This window comes from Anarhichas minor, unplaced genomic scaffold, assembly GCF_050575085.1.
Source record: "Anarhichas minor isolate MPS153535 unplaced genomic scaffold, ASM5057508v1 ptg000028l, whole genome shotgun sequence".
Classification (NCBI taxonomy): Eukaryota; Metazoa; Chordata; class Actinopteri; order Perciformes; family Anarhichadidae; genus Anarhichas; species Anarhichas minor.
The window spans coordinates 12,274,275-12,295,752 of NW_027466474.1; the positions used below are offsets into that span (position 1 = coordinate 12,274,275).

The 21,478-nt window shown below is 43.1% G+C and overlaps 3 protein-coding genes across 5 annotated transcripts; 2 read left to right on the plus strand and 1 right to left on the minus strand.

Annotated features, from left to right (window-relative positions):
- The first annotated feature begins 1,806 nt into the window (after positions 1–1,806).
- On the plus strand, positions 1,807–7,210 carry hnrnph1 (heterogeneous nuclear ribonucleoprotein H1). Of its 2 annotated transcripts, none has more exons than XM_076104041.1 (11): positions 1,807–1,907; positions 2,714–2,805; positions 2,893–3,048; positions 3,133–3,276; positions 4,220–4,358; positions 5,121–5,350; positions 5,516–5,643; positions 5,765–5,900; positions 5,991–6,074; positions 6,221–6,313; positions 6,556–7,210. In XM_076104041.1, the coding sequence occupies exons 2-11, from the start codon at positions 2,724–2,726 to the stop codon at positions 6,651–6,653; spliced, it is 1,290 nt and encodes a 429-aa protein (XP_075960156.1). In that variant the 5' UTR covers positions 1,807–1,907; positions 2,714–2,723; the 3' UTR covers positions 6,654–7,210. The 2 variants fall into 2 exon arrangements, with proteins under 2 accessions (XP_075960156.1, XP_075960157.1); XM_076104042.1 differs by having other exon boundaries at positions 1,889–1,998.
- Positions 7,211–7,213: 3 nt separating this feature from the next.
- Positions 7,214–12,913, minus strand: rufy1 (RUN and FYVE domain containing 1). The gene is made up of 17 exons (XM_076104040.1): positions 12,567–12,913; positions 12,120–12,299; positions 11,922–12,039; positions 11,722–11,823; positions 11,457–11,580; positions 11,276–11,337; positions 11,037–11,172; positions 10,778–10,879; positions 10,565–10,681; positions 10,194–10,361; positions 10,001–10,098; positions 9,792–9,911; positions 9,046–9,175; positions 8,467–8,561; positions 8,324–8,372; positions 8,149–8,226; positions 7,214–8,062 (listed from the first exon to the last, which is right to left on the minus strand). Exons 1-17 carry the CDS (start codon positions 12,889–12,891, stop codon positions 7,919–7,921), a joined length of 2,148 nt encoding a protein of 715 aa, XP_075960155.1. The 5' UTR covers positions 12,892–12,913; the 3' UTR covers positions 7,214–7,918.
- A 1,638-nt stretch (positions 12,914–14,551) lies between these two features.
- Positions 14,552–18,049, plus strand: hbegfa (heparin-binding EGF-like growth factor a). 2 transcript variants are annotated; one of them, XM_076104045.1, is made up of 6 exons: positions 14,552–14,822; positions 15,579–15,818; positions 15,913–16,111; positions 16,201–16,356; positions 16,532–16,618; positions 16,749–18,049. In XM_076104045.1, the coding sequence occupies exons 1-5, from the start codon at positions 14,777–14,779 to the stop codon at positions 16,602–16,604; spliced, it is 714 nt and encodes a 237-aa protein (XP_075960160.1). In that variant the 5' UTR covers positions 14,552–14,776; the 3' UTR covers positions 16,605–16,618; positions 16,749–18,049. The 2 variants fall into 2 exon arrangements, with proteins under 2 accessions (XP_075960160.1, XP_075960159.1); XM_076104044.1 differs by lacking the exon at positions 16,532–16,618 and having other exon boundaries at positions 14,627–14,822.
- The last annotated feature ends 3,429 nt before the right edge of the window (positions 18,050–21,478 follow it).

Consider the following 21,478-nt stretch of genomic DNA (forward strand, 5'->3'; position numbering starts at 1 on the left):
TAATCCCTTGATATCCTTTGACCTATTGTGTATGCTGAGATGACTTAGGCACGTAATAGAGACAAAAACACACATGGCTTTGACTTCACCCACGAAAATCAAGACTTTTATTTCCAAACCATTTAAATAGTTCTATTCAACAAAGTTTCAAGAATGCCTTTCCTCTTTTTATGTTATTATTACTTATATGTGTTGTATTATGTAAGAAAACAGTATCTGTTGAAATTAGGTGTTTTTCATTGATGGAACACTTTTTTAAATTGAACTCCAGTTGTTGTGTATTCAAAAAGTGTCGGATCTCATTGTAAATGTGTCTGGTTCCCTCCTATGATGCATTTGCACAAAAATGAATATGTCATTGAATTCCATGAGACTAAAAACACAAGAGAACACAAATTCTGCTTTTTGCAATATAACATGAAGTAAACTGTTACATTGACACTGTTTGATTATCTTAATAAAGTTATTTTTAACATCGTGCGTTTCAAATTCATGAACCAGTTCTGGAAGATCTATCTGGATTCTTAACTTCTGTAATAAGCAGCAATATTGCATCATAAACATATCCCATAAGAACTCCTGAAGTTCAAAGTTTGCTTATCTAAAAGTAAACATGTATTACTTAAACTGTACCTCAGAATCAAAAGTAAATGCACTGTAGAATGGGGCAATAATGATTCATTAATAATGGTCAAGTAGTATTTTAAAGGACACTTATTATGCTCATTTCCATGTTCATACTTGTATATTGTATTTCTGCAAAAACGTGTTCACATGTTAATGCTCAAAAAACTCATACATCATATTTTATGACTTATTGCAAAGTAACTAGTAAGAGTAGAAAGTACTAAATTCCCCAATGATGTTTATTTAGAATATATACAAAAAAAACTAAAATAATACTCAAGACAAGTACCATTACTTCAAAAATATATTTAATTACTTTACTTTAGTTCATTTAATTTATTTAACTTTCAATTTGTTGCTTTCTGAGATAGGCCGACACGACACAAAGTAATTTCTGGAGGTCATTATTATTATAGTGTCCTGCCACTGGCCACTAAACATCTTCTCTAAAGCAGGATGAGGCAACATGCCTTGCTAAGGGGCACTTCTGACGTTGCTGAAGGAAGGGAAACTTCTCCTGCATCAAACCTTTCAGATGATCCACTGATTTCAACAAGTGACCTATGTGTGGTTTGCTTTTATTACTTTTTGGCTGCCACCACCCAAACCAACATCTTTGATTAGCTGGTTGTTTAAGGATGTGAGAGCTGATCGTTCAGTCACATTTCTCACCAAAACCAACACCCAAGGCTAAACAAGCTTATGCTAACTAGGCTACTGTTGCATTTTTAGTTGACTGAGCTCCATTTGCCTTTGTTGTGAAACGTAACCTATGAAGGACACATATTCTCCCTTAGAATAATGTTAAAGGCATTACAAGTTAGAGACCACTGTAGTCAGAATAACTTATACTTGAAGGCCTGGCCAGCAGATGCACCCGGCCAGCCAGGGCCTCGGGCGGCAACGTCATCATTTTTGGGCGTGGACGCAAGCAAGACGGAGGGCGATTGGTTGTCTAGCCGGTTGCCAAGTATGTACAAAATCCCACATTTTCTGTCAACAGCATATTTAGCAAACTTGAGATCGTTGGAATTTGACACAATTCAAAACACAGCAACATACTAATATTGGTAATAGTAATATTAGAAATGTGTGATGATGTTGAATAACGTGATTGTGATGCATTTTGTAACAGAGGCGATGCTTAGTTAAATCAGGCTTTTTGTAGTCTCTGAAAGGGGGTTAGTTCCAGAGGTCTGGCAACCCAGCGCAAGGTTTCAGCTGCATCACGTCGGTCTGGTCATACATACTCCGGCGTGTGGTATCTACGTTTGTATCAGGTACATTCATTTTAGGTATATATCGTTATAAATCGCCTTGTCTAAATACAACGTCAACTTCGCATGCTCTAATAGCACAACATAGCTACCGGTGTGTATATTATATTATATTTTTATACCGTTAGTTAGCTAATGCTAGCGCGAGAGCTAGCTAACAGTTAACGCTAATAACATGGCGCCGGGTGAAAGGGCCGCTTTTGTTCTTGTGTCAGGGTGCGGTGGTGAGCGTGCTGTGGGCCACGCACATCCTGTCGAAAATGAATGAAATACTAATTACAGATTCATAATGTGGCTTCTGCGAACTCTTATAAATGTATAGAAACGCTTCAACACCAGAAATGTTGGCGGAAGAAAGTAACGTAGCTACATATTATGTTGCTAAAGTTAGCTGGTCACGCTAACCACTCCGCGTTCGCGCTTTTTATGAAGTGGTCGTCTTTTTTAACGGGAGAGTGTTGGAAAAACAAAGCATTTCTGATAATTGATTGCGATTTATATTTGTAGATAATACCATTCTTTGTTGCACGGCAAAGCCCAATGATAGACTTTTTATGTACTATATACTTGCTAGCAGTATCAAACTGTCTGTAGATGGCGCTGCTAACTAATGCTAAAGCACGTTTAACGGTACGGAGGCCCATGCGACTCACATCAAAGACGACGCGTCTATTGATTTATTCTTTTGGTACATTTTGGAAGGTACATTTGATTAAAGTAGTGTCTGCAATGTGTACACGTTTCTTAGTTCTGGTGTAAATGCATTATCTATATATTAGTATGTGCTATTGTCTCATACTTGTCTTCAGGGATTGTGACATGGCTGATGAGGGATATGTAGTACGCATCAGGGGGCTCCCTTGGTCCTGCTCAGTGGATGAAGTACAGAGGTTTTTCTCGGGTAGGTATTTATATAATTTTTTATATCAAAGTATTTCTGTAATTAATGCATTTACAATTGATTTGATAATGTACATTACATATGCAGAGTGCAAAATCATCACCAATGGAGGCGGCATCCACTTCACCTACACAAGAGAGGGGCGTCCCAGCGGAGAGGCATTCGTCGAAATGGAGACCGAGGAAGATCTGAAGATTGCAGTGAAGAAGGACCGAGAAACTATGGGTCACAGATATGTCGAGGGTGTGTGAAACTGCTTACAGATAATGACTAAATTGTCTAAACTTTGTGATGTGATGACTGACTGTTGTACGTCCTGTGATACAGTTTTTAAATCCAACAATGTCGAGATGGACTGGGTCATGAAGCACACCGGTCCAAACTGTCCAGAAACGGCAGGAGATGGGCTCGTCCGGCTCCGAGGTCTTCCTTTTGGCTGCAGCAAGGAGGAGATAGTACAGTTTTTCTCAGGTAAAAATAAACCTAGCTCAGCGGATAGTTGTAAAACTTCCTCAATGTAGAGTTGGTTTCCTTTTTATTTCTTTTCTCCATCTTCCTTTTCTCGTTTCCTTTCTGCTATGGACACTTACCAATTCTTGATTTTACAAAGAAGTCAAGATGCAATTAGAAAATGATTATAACTAATGTATATTATTACATTATAGAATAGCAAACTTCATGTTTTTGAATTTGTGATCAGTGAGGAATTGACGCCAGAAAAGGAAGCTAGTTAGACTTTAAATGGAGGAATTATTTAAAGTTAAGCTCAGGGGCAGAATACTGTTATGCAAACACCCTTTCCCATATTTGCTCATCATATCAATCATAAGCCCGTTTTAATCACTTTTTTCTCTTTCATTGGGTCCGATGTTGTAAGGCGGCATAATCACATGTTTAAGTTGTCTGTGCCAACTGGTAATTTACTAATGATGGAATGGGTCCAACTCATCACTGAGTAGACGGTCTCTTACCCCAGTATCATTGTTTCTCCCTCCCCCTCTCTCCCATTTACTCACACCCTTGTCTTTTTGAATGCATCATTCTTATACACACTGTTGAGCAAGTTTTAGATTAGTTCCTGCTGAGCCGTTAGTAATTTTAACTCATGTCACCCACCAGGATCTTTCTCTCTCTCCATCAACACACCAGTACTAGCCCGATGTCCCACACAGTGCCCCTTTCCATATTCTTCCTCTATCCTCTCATTTCTTTTTTTTATCCCCAAAATACAGTAAATATAAGTCGTTTAAATAGCCAGTCACTGGTTAAAAACTGAACTGGTATGTGTGATGATGTATAGAGTTTTCCATAAGTTTTCTATCTCTCTCTCTCTCTCTTTAGAGAAAGTTCTCTCTGTGATTGGGCATGTGATTTAATATGTCCCCTGCTGGGGTTATCTGTCCTTGGGTTGAAGGGTTGGAAATCGTGCCAAATGGGATAACATTGCCGGTGGACATCCAGGGGAGGAGTACGGGGGAGGCCTTCGTGCAGTTTGCTTCACAGGATATAGCTGAAAAGGCTCTAAAGAAACACAAGGAAAGAATAGGGCACAGGTGGGGATGGTTGGTTGGTTGGCTGGATACGTTGCTTTTCTTATGGTGTGCACCCTCAACATCTGAACCAAATGCAAATCGGACACTACATTAATCTTAGCTAATTCAAGATATTTGTAATGTTAACCACAAACGCATACACAAATTGCAATGTTAGACTGAAATACGGCACACATTCACACTGTTCAATGGGAAGATTAGTGCTTGGGCACCATTCACAAGTACGACACGAGTCGCTAACAAGAGTACATGCTTAATTTTGAGAACAAATGGTGTCTCAGCACTAAACATCAGTCCAGGTTGATAACTGGTAAGGAGTCTCCCTGGTGGTAAAATCAGAGGGCCACTGTACACATGGATCTGGAGCCCACTGTCACAGGTAATGCTTAGAGTGAGTTGTGCAGAGGGGCTGGAGCCCTCTCTGTCCCTCTAAACCAGGACCATCGCTGTCATGGCAAGGACACAGGACGCTTTATTGAATCAGTTATGTAACTTAACTTCAGGTAACTATAAGAAAAGTGTAAATGTCAATAAGGCCCTCTTCAATCTGGACAGCTTAATTTTTGCTACTCAGTTAATAAGTTGTTCTTTTTTTTATTTACTGTTTTAACAACTAGCATCAAGCACTCAAAGATATTACTACCTATGGACTACACCATGACAGCATCTGCATAGCCCAGTTGCATCAGTGTTGACCAAATGCAGCCTTGCCTGGGCTGGTTCATTCCCCGTGTCCTCATTGTGGTATCTCTATGCTCTCAGGTACATTGAGATCTTCAAGAGTAGCCGTGCTGAGGTGCGGACCCATTACGAACCCCAGCGGAAGCCCATGGGCATGCAGAGACCCGGCCCCTATGACCGGCCCTCGGGTGGTCGCGGCTACAACATGATGGGCCGAGGGGGATCCTACGACAGAATGCGTCGCGGAGGCTACGGAGGAGGAGGAGGAGGAGGTGGTGGAGGAGGAGGAGGTGGAGGAGGTGGAGGAGGAGGTGGGTGTCAAGTGGACTGAAATCTGATTTAGTAACAGTTTGCAATTGTTTCAGATAATCACTCGCCCTATATCCCTTCATGCCAACACTGCGCAATAGAATTAATGCGATTAAAATGTAGAGTCCTCATAAGACTGTGTTTTAATCTTGATTACAAATGTTTAGGTGTATCGGATGGACGATATGGTGATGGCGGCGGCAGTGGCAGTGGCTCTTCCTTCCAGAGCACAACAGGCCACTGTGTCCACATGAGGGGCCTGCCCTACAGAGCCACAGAGACGGACATCTACAATGTAAGTCAGAGGAACAGCTGCAAAACATCTGCATAACCACTGGATTGCTGAAACTGTCCTCCCTCTGTGCATATTGCAGATGTTCAGCTCATAATCTTACACTAATGTGTTCATGTCTTAGTTCTTCTCGCCATTGAATCCGGTGCGGGTCCATATTGAGATCGGCCCAGACGGCAGGGTAACCGGGGAGGCAGATGTAGAGTTTGCGACACACGAAGACGCCGTGGCCGCCATGTCCAAAGACAAAGCTAACATGCGTGAGTTTGAAGTTCGTGGTTTTAACCACTCCCACCCTGCGTGTGAGCTTTCATAATGTTGGTTAATGGTTTCTCTCCCTGCACCCGTAGAGCACCGCTACGTGGAGCTGTTCTTGAACTCAACAGCAGGCGGAAGTAACGGAGCCTACAGCAGCCAGATGATGGGTGGCATGGGTGAGTTTCAGTCGTGGAGGTTGTGAGACTAGCGGCATCAGTTTGTTTGAGGGGGGGAAATGCATGCACTAAACAGTACAGCGTCTATGTAATAGTTGGGATTCTGTAAGTCCTCCTGAACCGGATGTGGTCCGTCCTCTCTACAGGGAACCAGTCGTCTTACAGCGGTGGCCAGCTGAGCTCAGGGTACTCTGGTGGATACAGCAGCCAGGGCAATATGGGCGGCTACAGTGATTACAGTGAGTGTCAGCTGTGTTATAATAGGTTTCTTCTACATCCACACCAAAGGTCAACCTTTCCTGCTCTAATACCACTTATTTAATGCACTCTCAAGTATTACTATGCACCACAGCAAACCCTGAGAACAAAACGTTGGCCGTAGATTTGTTTTTGCATGAAATGACAGACATGCATCGTGTTTCTGTGTACGACTCCTTGAGGAACTCCTCGGTCCTATCGTTTGTATTCTCTCTCTTGTTAGGTAACCAGGGCGGAATGGGAAGCAGTTACTATGGCGGCGGCGGCGGAGGAGGAAGCAGAGGCTCTATGAACGGACTGAGCGGGGGATGGGGAATGTAGATTTTGTTTTCCTTAATTTGATGTTTTTTTTAAACTCGGCATTTTGCTGGAAGGACTGGAAACGCAAGTCTCACCTAGTAAACATAGGGTAGGGTCAGGTGATGAAAACATTGAGGGGGTAGGGTTTGTATTTTTTTTAAGTGGATGATCTTCAGAGAGAAGTGAGATCATCCGGTGTCACTAAGTGTCAGAGAAGCGCTGTTTGTCTTCCCCTTTGCTCACAGATTTAAATGTTCATTACAAGGAAGTGTGCTGTTTGTGTGTTATTGTTCTCCATAAAGCTGTCTGTCCCCCGAGGTTAACTCATCCTGTGCTGGTGGCGTTAACACTAGTTTCAATGTCTGAGTGCATGAACAAAACAAGAAATCAGAGCGTCTGGTATCTTCTGATGTTTAGACCTTGTTCCACCTCTACATAGTTTTAAGACGTTAATCAGATTTGTCGAGGGTGAATGAATTTCAAATCTGCTGACATGAAGGTTTCTACTGCTTCAAATGCTATTTGTATTTCCTGTGCACAAAGTGAATAAACTAGTCTGGAATATCTAATTGAAACAAGTATTGCAAAAAAAAAAAGAGGCTTTATTCATTTATCAAATACCTAGATACAAAACTTTTGGTCACCATCCCCAAATTAATTCAGAAAAAGGCTTTGTAGCGGTTGACACGACACACAGCCCTGTGGTAAGAATACATTCTAAAATAGATTTAACATTCTACAGTCATTTATACAATGATTTTGCATGAATGCAGCAGTGGGGCCATAGCTGTAGAAATTGAGTAGATGTGTGATAAGTATGAATAATAAAGTGAAGTACGAATAATAAAGTGAAGTACAGGATCACAATGATCCTCAGTAACCAACAGTGTCTTTGCTGGGACCTAATCTAAAGTCACAGTTTGAATCAGAAAAACTACACTTTAAAGGGTCAGTTTATCAAGTGCCAAATTATTATTCCAGCCCAAAGAAACATGAATCACATAAATATCCTAAATTTCATCCTTTAAGTGAACTCAAGCCGCCTCCACATAGTATCCATAAACTATTAGCTCATCCCATCAGTGTTAAAAGGTGGTGCCCCTTATTTAATATGGTTGAACTAATGCTCCTGAATTTCAGGCAATGGTGGAAATGCACCAAATCACATTTCCATAAGATTTGATGACATTCTTCTGACACAAGTACTTAATAAAAACCATAGTGGGTGAGTATGTGCAGTGTTAGAACGCTCTTGTAGAGAGACATCACAGCTCGTGGGTGTTCTGTCAGGAAGCTTTGGAGGCGCTTCTCTGCAGCAGGAGGGCGTGGCACACATCGCACACCCGCACAGGCCGGGGGTAGGACGGTAAGGCCAGCTCGTTGCTGGAGCAGGTGTTGCAGTAGATGTCTCCACAGTTTCTACAGTGGTGCTGCAACATACAAACACCTCATTGACGTTTGCTGTGAAGATGAATATTATAGAAGTACAACTAATATGAAAAAAAGAAGAGGCTACCTTTCTGCGTGCGATGGAGAACTCCTTATCGCAGTGCTTGCATTGAGTGGCCTCATCGTCCTTCAGCCACGCGTGGCCCTGATGGAGGCAACGAACATACAAGATGGGACATGTCAGGATCTTTTATCAATTTTACAGCATCAATTGTACAAATACACCATTCTTCACATTGTACCTTCAGAGCTTTGTTGACCTCCTTGAAGTCCTCCATCGTGAGTTTAGACCTTTGACAGATGAAAGCAACACATGAACCTCATGAAATGGTACACGCTTTAACGAAGAAGAAGACAAAAAGATGTTAAAAGGAGAAGTACTGACTGGCTGAGGTGCTGCCCCATCTCCTGCAGAGCCTGCTCCTGCTGCCCACATGTCTGCTGCAGCTGCCGCTTCTCGTGCTTCAAATCCTGCAGCTCCTGCACCGCCGGTTCACAACAAACAAGAACCAGAACATCACAAGACTGCGCAGGATTAGCAAGTCTTTGCTCAGTCACTTTAGAAAGACCTAAATGGGATTAATATTGTTTTGCTGAGTCTGTTGAACCAGTTGAACTACTGCAATTACGTAGCAAATATTGATTCAGTACATATGGCATATTCAAACAGAAACCACTCTTGAACTGCAGCATCTAATGCAAATAACACATGAATTAAAGTCATGATAAAGAAGCCCTTTTGTCAAGTGGTTGTTTTGTGCCTGTGTGTGGAGGTTATACAAACTATTCTTCTCAGTTCCTGGGAAATCAAATTGTACCGCACAAATTTATGAAGACTTCTGCATCGGGGATTTAGACACTATGTATAATCCTCTCGCACCGTTTTTCATTATTTGAAAAGAAGACTCCACTTCCAGACCTGAATGACCCTAAACCCTGCTGGGTGAGTGAGTGAGACACTGACCGCATGAAGGCCCTGGAGCTGTTGCAGCTGTGTGCGGAGCTCGGTGCTGTTGTCCTGCTCCTGCTGGAGAGCTTTCTGCAGGCTTTGTCTCTGTTCCCTCTCAGTGCGCAGCTCATTCTCCAAACCCAGCCTGAGAACAGAGGAGAGACAATTTAACAACAACCATCATAGCACTTATTTCTTCTTCAAAAAAATAAAACTGATTACTATTAATTTAGGAAAGATACGGTTAATTTGCATTTTGTGTAAAATGAAAATAGAGCTTCTGAGGAAATCTGTGTCTGTTGCATCTGTCCCCTTCAAAGTGATGACAGAGTGCTACAGTGTGATACTTTAAACTAGTAACATTGTACCTATCTATTGTATTTCATCTAGTAAAGCTGCTATTTGGTGCTTTTGACTGACAATATATTGGTATTTAAAAGTATTATTTAAAAAGCACTAATTTAAACAGAAAACAATGATATAAAGTCACATTAGTAACAAATTCAAAGTCATGAAAAACTGGAACGATAGAATAAAGCACCTGGGGTATGCAGTGTGTGTATATATATATATTAAAGGAAGTGTGAGCTCCTCAGTCTGGCATTAACTGATGTTAGCCAAACTAGTGCAGTGTTTTAAATCTCATCTTGAGCAGAACTTTTGTAGACTGGTGTTTCTGTGTTTTAATTTTGCCTTTTATTCCATGTGCAGTACATATTTAAAGTCATGTTGTGCTTCCGTGTAACGCCTTCTGTCGTAACCTTTGTGTGTCCAGGTCAGTCAGTTGTCTCTGCAAAGCGTCCACTTTTCCTTCCAGCTCCACCCTCATGTCTTTGTCCGACTGGTCACTTTGTTTGCGCTCTTGCTCAGAGTTCTGTAGTCTGTGTGAGGCACATAACAGCCAGGGAGCAGAATATTACTTTAAAAAAACGAATATAATTTTGAAAACAGACACATGCACAACACACACCTCTGCTCCAGTTCCACCATGGCTCTCTCCATTTCGTCCATCTTCTGCTCCAGCTGCACCGCCTCCGTCTGCTTTTTTTCTGCCAGTCGTTGCGAATCCTTAAAAAGAGCCACAGGGGTTTGTATTAATGCGCGTTCTGTCTGAGTGGCCGTGCGAGACAAAAGAAAAAAAGGGTGCATTCATGCGTGTCTACCTGAGCTTTGTGGAACATTTGCAGGTTAAGGGTCTTGACTTGGTCGAGCTGGAGCCGCAGGGCTGCCAGCGTGTCCTGTTTCTCATGCGTGTCCTTCTCCAGCAGCCTCATGGCCACCTCCATCTCCTGCTTCAGACCCACCTGGAGCTCCAACTCACGCTCCAGCTCCTGCATATGCAAACACACAAAAGGCATGAGTCTAATCAGTGCAATAAAAACAGCAGTGTGGCTTAAGTTCCTGCTAACAGGAGGCCATATGACTCATCACCACCCACGCTGCTGGCTTCTGTCTAACTATGCATGAAGACTAATTGTTATTTGCCACATGCATGACGTATTCTAGTGCTTTATATAGCCGGTTGATACCTGACCTGGCGAATGCGCTTTTCCTCCTTATACTGCTTCCAAACCACGTTGTACATCTCATCCAGGCCCTGTCGAGTCTGTTTGTACGTCTCCAGCTCCACCTGGCTGTCCTGATGGGCTGACTGGGCAAACAACAACAACACATTATACAGTTTGAGTGTTTTTTTCTAGATTAGGAGTGATTTAGTTGCCGTTACTTGTTGTAGTTGCGTTCCGACCTCTTCCTTTTTCTGGCTGGACTGCAAGATCGTCTCATTCTCCTTTCTGAGATGTTCCTGTTCTTCCCGCAGAGAGTTGATTCTGTCCGTCGCTGCCGTCAGCTGAGCAAAAACAAAACACACGCCCATCAGTCAGGTGACGCACGGCTCACGTGCAAAGATGCTGTGTTGACATTAGAGGGGAATGGCTTCTTTTAAGACGATTGAAGCCATCTTAAAACACACACAACAGATCACACGCACAAAGAGAGAGTCTGACCTCCTCTACAAGTTTGCTGTTGGTCTTCTCTATAGAGTCCATCTTGGCCTGAAGGTCAGTGACGGTGCCACTCAGGTGACGATTTAACTCCTCAATGTAGTGCTTCTGATCTAATATGGCTGTCATCTTGGCATCACTGAAAGAGAAAGAATAAAGCAATTTAGGGGTTGAACGTGCATTGGGTCGGTTCAAAACATGATAAACAGCAGCGAAGGTGAATCTGAAAAGCAGGCACTCACTCTTTTGGTGTCTCGCTGTGGGCAGTGTCTTTCAGATACAGGGTGAAGTCAATGACTCCCACCTGAACGGGGGGGGAAGAGAAAGTGATCACCGTGTGCGCTCGATGATTTGTCTCTCAAAAGAGACAAATGAGACGTGACAGCTGGGATGTGAAGGCCCGCAAAAACCTAACCCACTCACCTGAGAATCCAGATCCTCCCCTTTTATACACAGGTTAGCGTCAATTACGTTAAGTCCCACCAGGAGCCCCCCCATCACCGCTCCCTCGTCCTCCACCATCAACGCTCCAGAGTCATAAAACTCACTAGGAGGAGCCAGACACAGAGGGGATTGGAAAAATAGTCAATTTAAATTGTGGGGGAATTAGCTGTTAACAGACGAATGAATTATTGTCAAATAAAAAAGCAGCTATGTTAAGCCCACGTAACTTATCATAGTTACTAACCTCAGGAGATCTTTGCGGTCCAGCAGAGCTTTCATATAGTCCGCTACTGTCTTCTGCATGAGCGCTAAATGCAGCCACGCCCTTCCTCTGCCCAAGCCGGTCCTGAAAAGAGAATTAAAAAGGAAAATGAATCCACCAATAACCAACTTAAGTATATCTTACGTTGTAGGTGTACTGGAAAATGGTTTGCAATAGCATACTTAATGCCGGGCAGGTCTCTGGCACTTGTGGCAATGTTGACAGACTCCGGACACAACTTCTCAACCAGCTCCAGAGGTCCCCAGATGGACTTGTTCTGACCAATGAAGGATTTCTTAGCTGAAAAAAAGACAAAATGTAAAAGTAATTTCTGCTTGTTTTGCTGGTGACTTTGAGGTCAGCCTCGTCAATGGCCTCACCTTTCAGCCCATGTTTGAGGCAGTGCTCCAGGACGATGAAGAACTGCTGCAGAGGAGGGTACTCCGAGTCCAGCGTCCTGCCCAGACTCAGGGAGGACTGAATTAATACTTTGATGCTCAGCTTCATCATGCTGAGGAGGTTGGATCTTTCTATTGCCATGGGGTCTTTGGGGGGCAGAACTGCAAAAGGGATGCAAGGAAAAGGAAAAGCATTGAATGAGAACTGTGATACACATGCAGGCTTGGAGGAAGATGTCGTGCACGCTTGTGTCCATGAGTTCACGGTCCCCAAACCTTAAGATCAAGACTTAGCTCTTGAAGTCATGTGAGCTGACAGTTTCCAATAGGAAGTAGTGAGATGGACTTTCTGGCTGTAATGTTGTGTAACTTAACTAAGTAAAATAGGGAGCATTAGAGTGTCAAAGGTTAATCATAGTCACGGCTTACCTGGAAGTGTTTTTGAAGTGTTGTTGAGATCATTATTGGACTCCGTCGGAGCGCTCGCGGCGGATCCCTGGGAGGGATTTCTCTGGGCGGCAGCGTAGCTCACCCCGCTGCTAATCGTTTCCGTGGCCTTCCGAGCCAGAGACAGGATCGGAGCCGACCAACTGCTCTCTGCCGGAGCCGGAGCCGGCTTCTCGGTGCGGTCCTGCCCGTCGCTGTCGCCGGACTCGCCGTCGGGCGCAGCCTCCGAAACGTGGGGCTCATCTAGCTGCTGTTTTGCTTCGCTATCCTCAACAGCTGTGTTTACCTCCCCTGCCTCGTCGGCCATGTTTGACACCCCCCCCCTCCCTCTCTCAGAGTATTCACGTGACCCGAGCAGAGCAATCACGCGCGCTGTGAGAACTTTATTCTTCTTCGTTTGAGTTATTGGCAGTTAGGAAGCCAGTTGATATGCGCACCAGCGCCACCTACTGGACTGGGGTGCGTGCGCAGCAGACAGACAGACTGTCCTCAGGAAACAATCCTGAGGACCTTGATTCACTCTAAAACCTTAATTCACTCTAAAACCAGCAGAATAGGCGTTTCCTATAGAAGACACACTGACATGTGACAGTAAGACAAGTACTGTTTGTTCATGTTTGGTATCACTTGGCTTACCCCTAACCCTATATAACTTTCCAAATATCACACTACAGCTATAGCAACAAGTCCTTATGCAAATGTTATGAAAACAACCTTTGCTGAAGACCACGTAATTATTCTTGATCTCAGACGTTCCTGACAAGATAATGAGCGTAATGAGCAAACCGATTAGTGACTTCTCGCCACTCCTTTTACAACTCCAAACAAGTCCCATTGAGGTCCTTTTGTAGTCCTTTCCAAGTGTGATGTAGTTCCTAGTTTAACCACGTGGCGGCGCAGACAAGCTTTGCGTCATTCGCCTGTTCAACCTATTACAAGGTGCTTTTATTATTCATAGGCCTAAAGAAACTCCCCAGTCCAGTTTATACCGTGCAACTGTTAAGACTTTAAAAGTGAGTGGATGAGTACGAATGGATGATTTGTATTATTATATAAGTTATTATTATTATTATTGCATTGTTATAAATAGTAAACATTTCAGTAAATATGGGCATATTTTACAATTTATCCTTTTTTGATGTGGCTTTCTATCTATCCATCTATCCATCCATCCATCCATCCATCTATCTATCTATCTATCTATCTATCTATCTATCTATCTATCTATCTATCTATCTATCTATCTATCTATCTATCTATCTATCCATCCATCCATCCATCTATCCATCTATCTATCTATCTATCTATCTATCTATCTATCTATCTATCCATCTATCTATCTATCTATCTATCTATCTATCTCTATCTATTCATCCATCTATCTAAAAAGACAGCAGAGTGACGAGCCAGATATATATTTTATTGCCAAACACGAAATATTAACATAACTCTTAAAAACATCTGAAATCCTTAAAGATTAGATAAATCAACAAACACTGCGGCTTATAGAAATGAGAGCCAGTGTTTTGAAAGACCAGGGCGCTTCAGGTAGGTGAAAGCTTAACGCAGAAGATGGGGCTAACATATTGACATATCATAATTCATTTCTATCAACTTCAACTTCAACTTATACAGGATGTACATTTAATACTAGGCTAAATCCCGTATACTTAAATATTAATACATTATAATAATTCCTACCACAGTGACTATCAGAGTATTTTTTTTAATTTAAAGTGGCCCTACATACTGCAGTACTCCACACCAAAGTCATTAGCCTAAAAATCCATAAATGAATGCAGTAATGTACTAATATCGTTATAAACACGAGTGGCCACTTAGTCCAGTCTGTGTCTACTACACGTTGTTCACAGCGGTGTGTGGCGCACTGAGCAGCCTCTGTAGGCGTGGTGTAGCGAGGAGACACATAAATACCGCGGTGCCTCAGTCCGGGCGCTCCTTCACTCCGCTCCTCTGACGCTGAAACATCCAGGACGCTCAAGAGGACTCAAACAGGCGGAATTAATTCACACAAACGCACCGAGAGAGAGAGAAAAATAGAGAGAAAAGAGAGAGAGAGAGAGAGAGAGAGGGAGGAAAAAAAAGCGAGAAGGAAGGAATATTTAGAAAACGGAACAAGTGGAAGGAATACAACTTGTAGATCATCGAATTTGTTTTCCCCAAGTTTGGACATGATGAGGATTTTCGGTGTTGTGCTCCTACTGGTTCACGCCTTGGGTGAGTTTCACGTGCGCTCCTTCTGTGTTGAGTGACATTGTAATGTGTGACAGTGGCTGTCTGTGTCTGCCTCTCTTCTGGGCTATCGGTGTGAGCCGGGCTGTAACATGTCTTGTAAACTTCATAACCTTTAAGGCTTTTCAAGATGCCAGGCTATTCGGGAGCTAACGGGGTCATCTCTCTATTTTAGAGCATGCTTTATGTAACTTGATACATTTATTTTTAACTCATATTCTTGCCTGACATTAGCTAACTGTCTGTCCATGCATTTCATGTGTGTGTATATGAGACACAGGGACTATATGCCGACTTCTATTTGCCCCCTCCCTCCCACTACTTTTCCCTTCCAAAGCCCACACATTGAAACTGTCCCTATGCCGGAAGGACCTATATTTCTAGTTCAAGCCCCACTTTGGGCCAGTTGCCACTCTGCCAAAGTGCTCCTGAGCAAAGGGGGGTGAATACCTGCCAACCCCTTGAGGACCATGCTCTGTGTCTCAGCCTGTGCGTTTCCTAACAGGGATCAGCATGATTGCACTGAAAGCCAAAAATCCTGCCTGGAGCTTCCTTGTGCTCAACATGTTTCGACTTGTCCTCAGAGGTCCTCCCACCTTGGCACACTAACCTGTTTGTACTGATCGTCCCCTAGAGGAAGAGTTTCTGAGGTGTTTTGGGGGAGGTGTACTCTGTCAGACTGCATCGAACCAAACTTACATGCAATTTTAACATTTTAAACACTCTCATTCTTTCCTCCAGTGGTGTCCAGACCGGCCAGCGGCGCTGCAGTTGACAGGTATGAAAGCGACAGGCAGCGGCACACGGCTGTGATCAACTTGGACACGACCAAAAACAGGAGGGTGGAGGAGGAGAGCAGAAGCGCGAGTGCGACAACAGCGGAGTATGGTCAGGAGGGCGAGGAGGAGGAGTACGGGGATTATTATTATGAAGACGAGTATGAAGATGGCCTGTCTGGAGACTATGTGGAGTTACCACGAAGTAAGGGAGTTTGCCATTTCTGAAATTTCTCACCACTTGCCTCCTCAACAAATATAATGAAATGTAATTTTGTTTTGTTCTGTTATCGGTTTAGTTGCCATGGTAAGCAAACCCAAAGATCCGTCTCCCATCCTGGTGACAGAAAGCACTGCAGGACAGAGAAGGAGAGGAAAGGGAAGAAAGAGGGGGAAGGGAAAGGGCAAGAAGAGGAATCCTTGCCTGAGAAAGTACAAAGATTTCTGCATTCACGGCACCTGCCAGTACCTGAGGGACATCCACGCCCCGTCCTGTGTGTAAGTATCTCTGTCTCTATCTGCACACCATCTCCACCACTCGGGATCCGCCGAATTATTAACCGATTCGCTCTCCGTCCTGTCTGCAGGTGCAACACAAGCTACTCTGGCGAAAGGTGTCAGTTCTTCACGTTGCCCTTGGAGAAGCCCCAGGAGGGCTACAACCGGACCACAGCTCTGGCCGTGGTGGCGGTGGTGCTGTCGTCCGTCTGCCTCACCATCATAGGCCTTTTGTTGTTGCTCAGGTAAGGGAAACACACACAGATCCACTCACTCACAAACACACACTAACAACCGTACACACACACACACACACGCGCGCGGACAGATAAAGGACTTTTCTGGTAACTTAGCAGATACTTGCAATAGATAGACACAGAAAATAGTCTGAACAAGCATCTTTTCTTTTGTTGATCACAGGTTTCACAAGCGGGGAGCGTATGATGTAGAGAATGAAGAGAAGGTCAAACTAGGGTTAGTGTCCAACCACTGAGGAGACAAAGAGAGGTGAGTAGTGAGGAGCAGGGCTACAAACACATACACTGACAAACACCGTCATTTTTCTTTCTTCTTCTCTGTCGCCTCAACGAAATAAGGTTTTACTCATTGGCCTCTCCCTCTTTTTTTTTCATGTCAGGCAAAGATGTGGAAATTCTACCTCAAAATAGAAAAAGAGAAGTGAGCTGCGAAGGGAAGGTCCTGGAGGGAAAAGGATCGTACACGAAGAAGGGAACCGGGGTTGTCGTCTGCCTTGACCCTCTGCGAGACGTTCAGATGAAAAATGGGCAGGTGAACATATTCCTGAAGGCCTCAGAGGAAGTCGGCCCACCTAAAACTGGAATACTAACGGCCCAGAGGATGGACTGAAGATGTGACGAGCCGTAGGTGATGAGCACGAAGGAACGAGGAGAAGAAGAAGGAACATGTCTAGACTCTGTGCTGCTTCTTGACTGTGTGAAAAGAGGTCGTTTTGGACTGAACTGAACAAGATTTTCAACTAAAGCATTTTGTATTTTCCTGCACAAGTCCATCTTTTTTTTTTTTTGTTGTGTACAGTAAACCGTATATTTATAATTTTAATTTATTTATTTAAGCTAACTGTATTTATAGAGATTTTAACCACCTCCAACCGTTTTTAAAATAATGATGTTACAGTTGTTTTTATATTTGTTATTGGACAATATTTATTTATGAAACAGAAAAGCAAACAATGCTGAAGCTCATGGAGAGATTCAGTATTTCATGAAAAGGGATTTGATGCATAATTATCTGATTTCTGGCTTTAAATTCCGCGCTCAGTAGATGATCAATAGCACTGTGATTAATGGATTGATTGTTGAATAGACATGATCGTTATTTAAATTATTCAGGCTAGTTTCATTGAGAGCAACGCCCTGCTCGCACTCACACGATTACAAACATTCACACCTGGAAGCTGCCCAGTTGGATCTGTAAGCCACTAGGCAGCACTGGGCCTTGCTCAAAGGCACACCTGCGGTGGTAATGGGGGAGGAGCTGCTCTTACTCGCAAATTTATCTTGCAGATTTGGAGATCTTTATGCCGCATAAGGCTGAGTCTTCTGCCTCGGTGTTATCAGATCAATGCCTGCCAGTACGATACATTGCACTGGCTGTGTATTGATTAAAAGCAACAAAAAAACTGCCCTCAGCGACTGTATTGTTACGAAGCGTTTAAAAACGAGTCGAATATCAAATGCACTATTGCAAGAATTTGGTATAAATATGTTGTCCTGTTGTCTTACCGCCGTTAGGGGAGTAAATCCTTCAGATCCATGTTAAGCTGTCAAGCAAAAGAGAAAATAAAATGTGAATTACAGTGTTCCACCCTTTCAAATCCTGTCCTGCAGTTTTGAAGTGATTTTTATTTATGTGATTTTTTTTTTTTCAGAGCGAAATAAAAAAAAAGACTCAAAAAGACTTTTAGACTCATGTCATTTTTACTTCATTACATCAAACCTCTGTGCTCTCAGCATTAATATGAACTTCACATGTTGTACTGGCAGATCAGTGAAAGCTATAAGTCAAGGTTATTTTTGTCTTCGGTTGACTTCCTGAGTCGGGCCGCACATTAATGTGATATTTTAGAGTGGCCGGTTTCGGATAATGATAACACAAGTGTGTTCTTTTGGCCCATTCAGGAGCTGTAATTAAAGTAAACACAATATTTGTATTTCCCCTGTCTCTGACGTGTGAGCAATCGCTTTTAACCGAAACACCTGTATCCTGGCCATTAGTGCTTTTATGTCCAGTGCTCAAAAGGCAAATATTTTTAGTCAGTGCTGTGTAGATAGGGCGTCAGAAAGCCCTCCTAGTTTATTATGTTTAATATGGTTATCTGGATAGGTAATGAAATGTGGATACCAATGTTTAATCACTGTTTATTTTCAACTGTACTGTTAAACAAATGATTGTTTGCCATGTTTCCCAGAGGCCTTTCTCTTTGGACCAAATGTAAAAGAAGACATTGTGAGTTTCATGTGTTGTCAACAGCGTCATCAGACTCACTGACAGATCAATCATAATGAGTGTGGTCAGGACTCACTTGCCGCTGTGTGTACGTACTGAGCCCCGGGGAACAGATGTGCGGCGTACACGCCGGAGAACACCTGATGTTCAGCCACAACACGTCGTGCCACAGCACCACACACCATTACTCACACAGCCAACAGATGTCATGTTCAAAGACACACCACCAAGTCTTACATCTGAGACCTCAGCCAGCCCTGAATGCCGCAGAGTTCAGAGAGACCACATACAGCAAATTCTAGCAGGATGCAACAATGCTGTCATGTATGCTGCATGCAGGTTTAATGGGGGTAAGGAAAGTCAAAAGACCCAGCTGGACTCAAAGGCAGGCTTAGACCCAGCCATTTGTTAGTCACCCCTTGAAGTCACCTCCTACACGGATGTTGTTACACAGACACTACGTGTGTGTGTGTGTGTGTGTGTTAGGGGGGTATGTGGTAGAGTAATGCTTTGGTGCTGGGTCTGTGTGGGTTACAGGGGTTAACCAACCATTACAGGCAAAAAGTACACAGCAAAGCAGGAGTGTTTACATGTTTGCTATGGGATAGTTTTCAACACTGTTTGTGGCTTCGATTCCCATACATTCTATACTGAATAAACAAAATACTGTCGGACTCATATGTTCACACTGGGGGATGATATAGTTAAAGACAGATGTTCAGCTGAACCATAAGGGTGTGGTACCTGATTCAGGACTCAGCACTCCTTATTCAGCAACTAAAAGACAGCAGTTCAGCATTTAACTTTCTCAGTAAAAAAGCAATCCATGCACATGTGTTCAACTTGTACTCTAAGTAGATAAACTCAATGCATGTCAGATATGTCAAGTTCAATTCATAATACTTTATTTGTCTTTCAATTTGGGGCAAGCAAATACACACAATTCATTCACATGAATAAAACTATTTAGAACACAGAATATGATGGTGTAGGCCAATATGCTTCCCATGCATTTGGGTATCTTGAGTGCCTATACCAACCCACAAAGAGTGAAATAAGACAAACAAGTTAGTTTTTTAGCTGCAGATTTTGCGCAGCAGTAGTTCTCCTGAAGACCTGTAAAGAGACTCTGATGTGGAAAAACATTCAGACCCATTGGATTATCTGAAAAATGCTGTCACAAAGCTGAAACAGATCTCTTTTTATTTACTCACGAAAAGTTGATATTTTGGAGACATTTGGTTTTCAGGGGACAGCGACAATATGCTGACGATGTTGGTCTCTCAGTTACAAATAAACGTAGCTAATTTTCCATTCTGTATTTGCCACAGGATTTCATACGCAGTATGTATGTATGTGTATGTGTGTTTGTATGTGTGACAGGGGCTAGTCATTTACCGTAGTGGAGCCACCTAATCCCGGCCTCTCAATGTCAAGTAGCAGAGCACACAGAAATAGTGCTGTGCAGTCATGCTCACATAGCTGCTATTCCCGGGGCTGGTGGCCACCAAAGAGCCAGAATGCCGCGAGAGAAGGGAGTTCGCTGCGTTCTGTTTCTCAGTGGCCTGGTGGACCACAGCCAGGAAATGATGTCCGTCATGGTGGCCCATCATCAGGCATCAGCACCGCACCAGTCCTGAATTTTCCTTGTAGGGTCACAGTAATAGCAACGCTGTCTCTTGTCCTCTCCTCCTGTGTTCTTGAATGTTCCTAGAGAGACATAACAAGGATATGTCCACAGATCAGGAGGCATTTCCTTGCAGGGTGGTCAAAATTCATTGGAAACGGAAGATTTCATTGTGTGCCACAGTTCGTGGGAATTGCCGGTGTACCAAGAATGCAGTTGTTTTCGATACTTCTTTGGCAACATTTGTTAACATCAAGCTCGCCAAAACTAATAGTACTGTATGTGCCTTTGTCTGTAACATCAAAGACTTTTATGTTTCACACAAATTTTAGTTTAATTTACAGTGACAATGTTTTGAAGATCTCTCTTTCAGTACATTATGTATGTTGGAGGTTGCTGACCTCTGCTTTAAAGCCTTTACAATACAATCTCTTACTTTACCGATGACAGATTCTGATAATGTTGCATAGTTCTAGCAACCTAATATTTCTCTCTAAAGCTTTTACGAAAAGATCTAAATCCATCAGCAAAGTCAACTATTCTGATGTGTTGATACATTGCCAAATAGACTTGATCATCAGATGTTATAGAGGTTGTATTGGATTACCGCAGTATGAGGAGGGTGAGTTTGTTGTGAAAGGTGTTTCCTGCCCCACTGAGGACCAACAATGGGTGGTTTCCACTGATATGGAAGTGCGCACGCCAACAGTTGGAAACGCAATTATTGTCTGACCGGATATCATCAACCGGAACACATTAATACCAGAAATTAATGAGTGTGTGTCAGAATTTGCTTCAGATGTTAAAGATAACATTTAAATTTGGTATTCCGGAAAATAAAATCAGTTTGCATGTGTGTGTCTGCTCGATACTAGCACAAACTAAGATCGTCTATTGCTCCTGTAAAGTAGAAATAAAGCGCCAGCACAGCCTCAGTGTGCTACTCAGGCCTGATTGATGAGGTGATAACAGCGACATATTGTATTCATTGTCGCATGACAAAAAGAAGCTGCGATGGATCAGTGTGTTGTCCAGTCTCTCGTCCCGTTAACACGCTGAGGACGGCCAAGGAGGAGGAGAGGAGGAGGACGGGTGGGAGGACAGGATGACAGGAACGAAGAGAAGGAGTGAGGGATAAGGTCGACGCGGTAACACGAGACAGGGAGCGAGAGACGAAGAGAGGATGGAGAATGGGTCAAGGTGAGAACTTCTACTTAAGAGGCTGCAGACTTGTCTTCGCCTGCCAGTGGATA

Coding starts and splice junctions, on each gene's coding strand:
- hbegfa (XM_076104045.1), top strand. CDS start 14,777: ATGATGAGGATTTTCGGTGTTGTGCTCCTACTGGTTCACGCCTTGG. Junction 14,823..15,578: donor CCTACTGGTTCACGCCTTGG/GTGAGTTTCACG, acceptor TCTTTCCTCCAG/TGGTGTCCAGACCGGCCAGC. Junction 16,112..16,200: donor ATCCACGCCCCGTCCTGTGT/GTAAGTATCTCT, acceptor TCCTGTCTGCAG/GTGCAACACAAGCTACTCTG.
- rufy1 (XM_076104040.1), bottom strand. CDS start 12,891: ATGGCCGACGAGGCAGGGGAGGTAAACACAGCTGTTGAGGATAGCGAA. Junction 11,581..11,721: donor GACCGCAAAGATCTCCTGAG/GTTAGTAACTAT, acceptor GGCTCCTCCTAG/TGAGTTTTATGACTCTGGAG. Junction 9,176..9,791: donor ACTGACCTGGACACACAAAG/GTTACGACAGAA, acceptor CTCTGTTCTCAG/GCTGGGTTTGGAGAATGAGC.
- hnrnph1 (XM_076104041.1), top strand. CDS start 2,724: ATGGCTGATGAGGGATATGTAGTACGCATCAGGGGGCTCCCTTGGTCC. Junction 2,806..2,892: donor AGTACAGAGGTTTTTCTCGG/GTAGGTATTTAT, acceptor TTACATATGCAG/AGTGCAAAATCATCACCAAT. Junction 6,314..6,555: donor GGGCGGCTACAGTGATTACA/GTGAGTGTCAGC, acceptor CTCTCTTGTTAG/GTAACCAGGGCGGAATGGGA.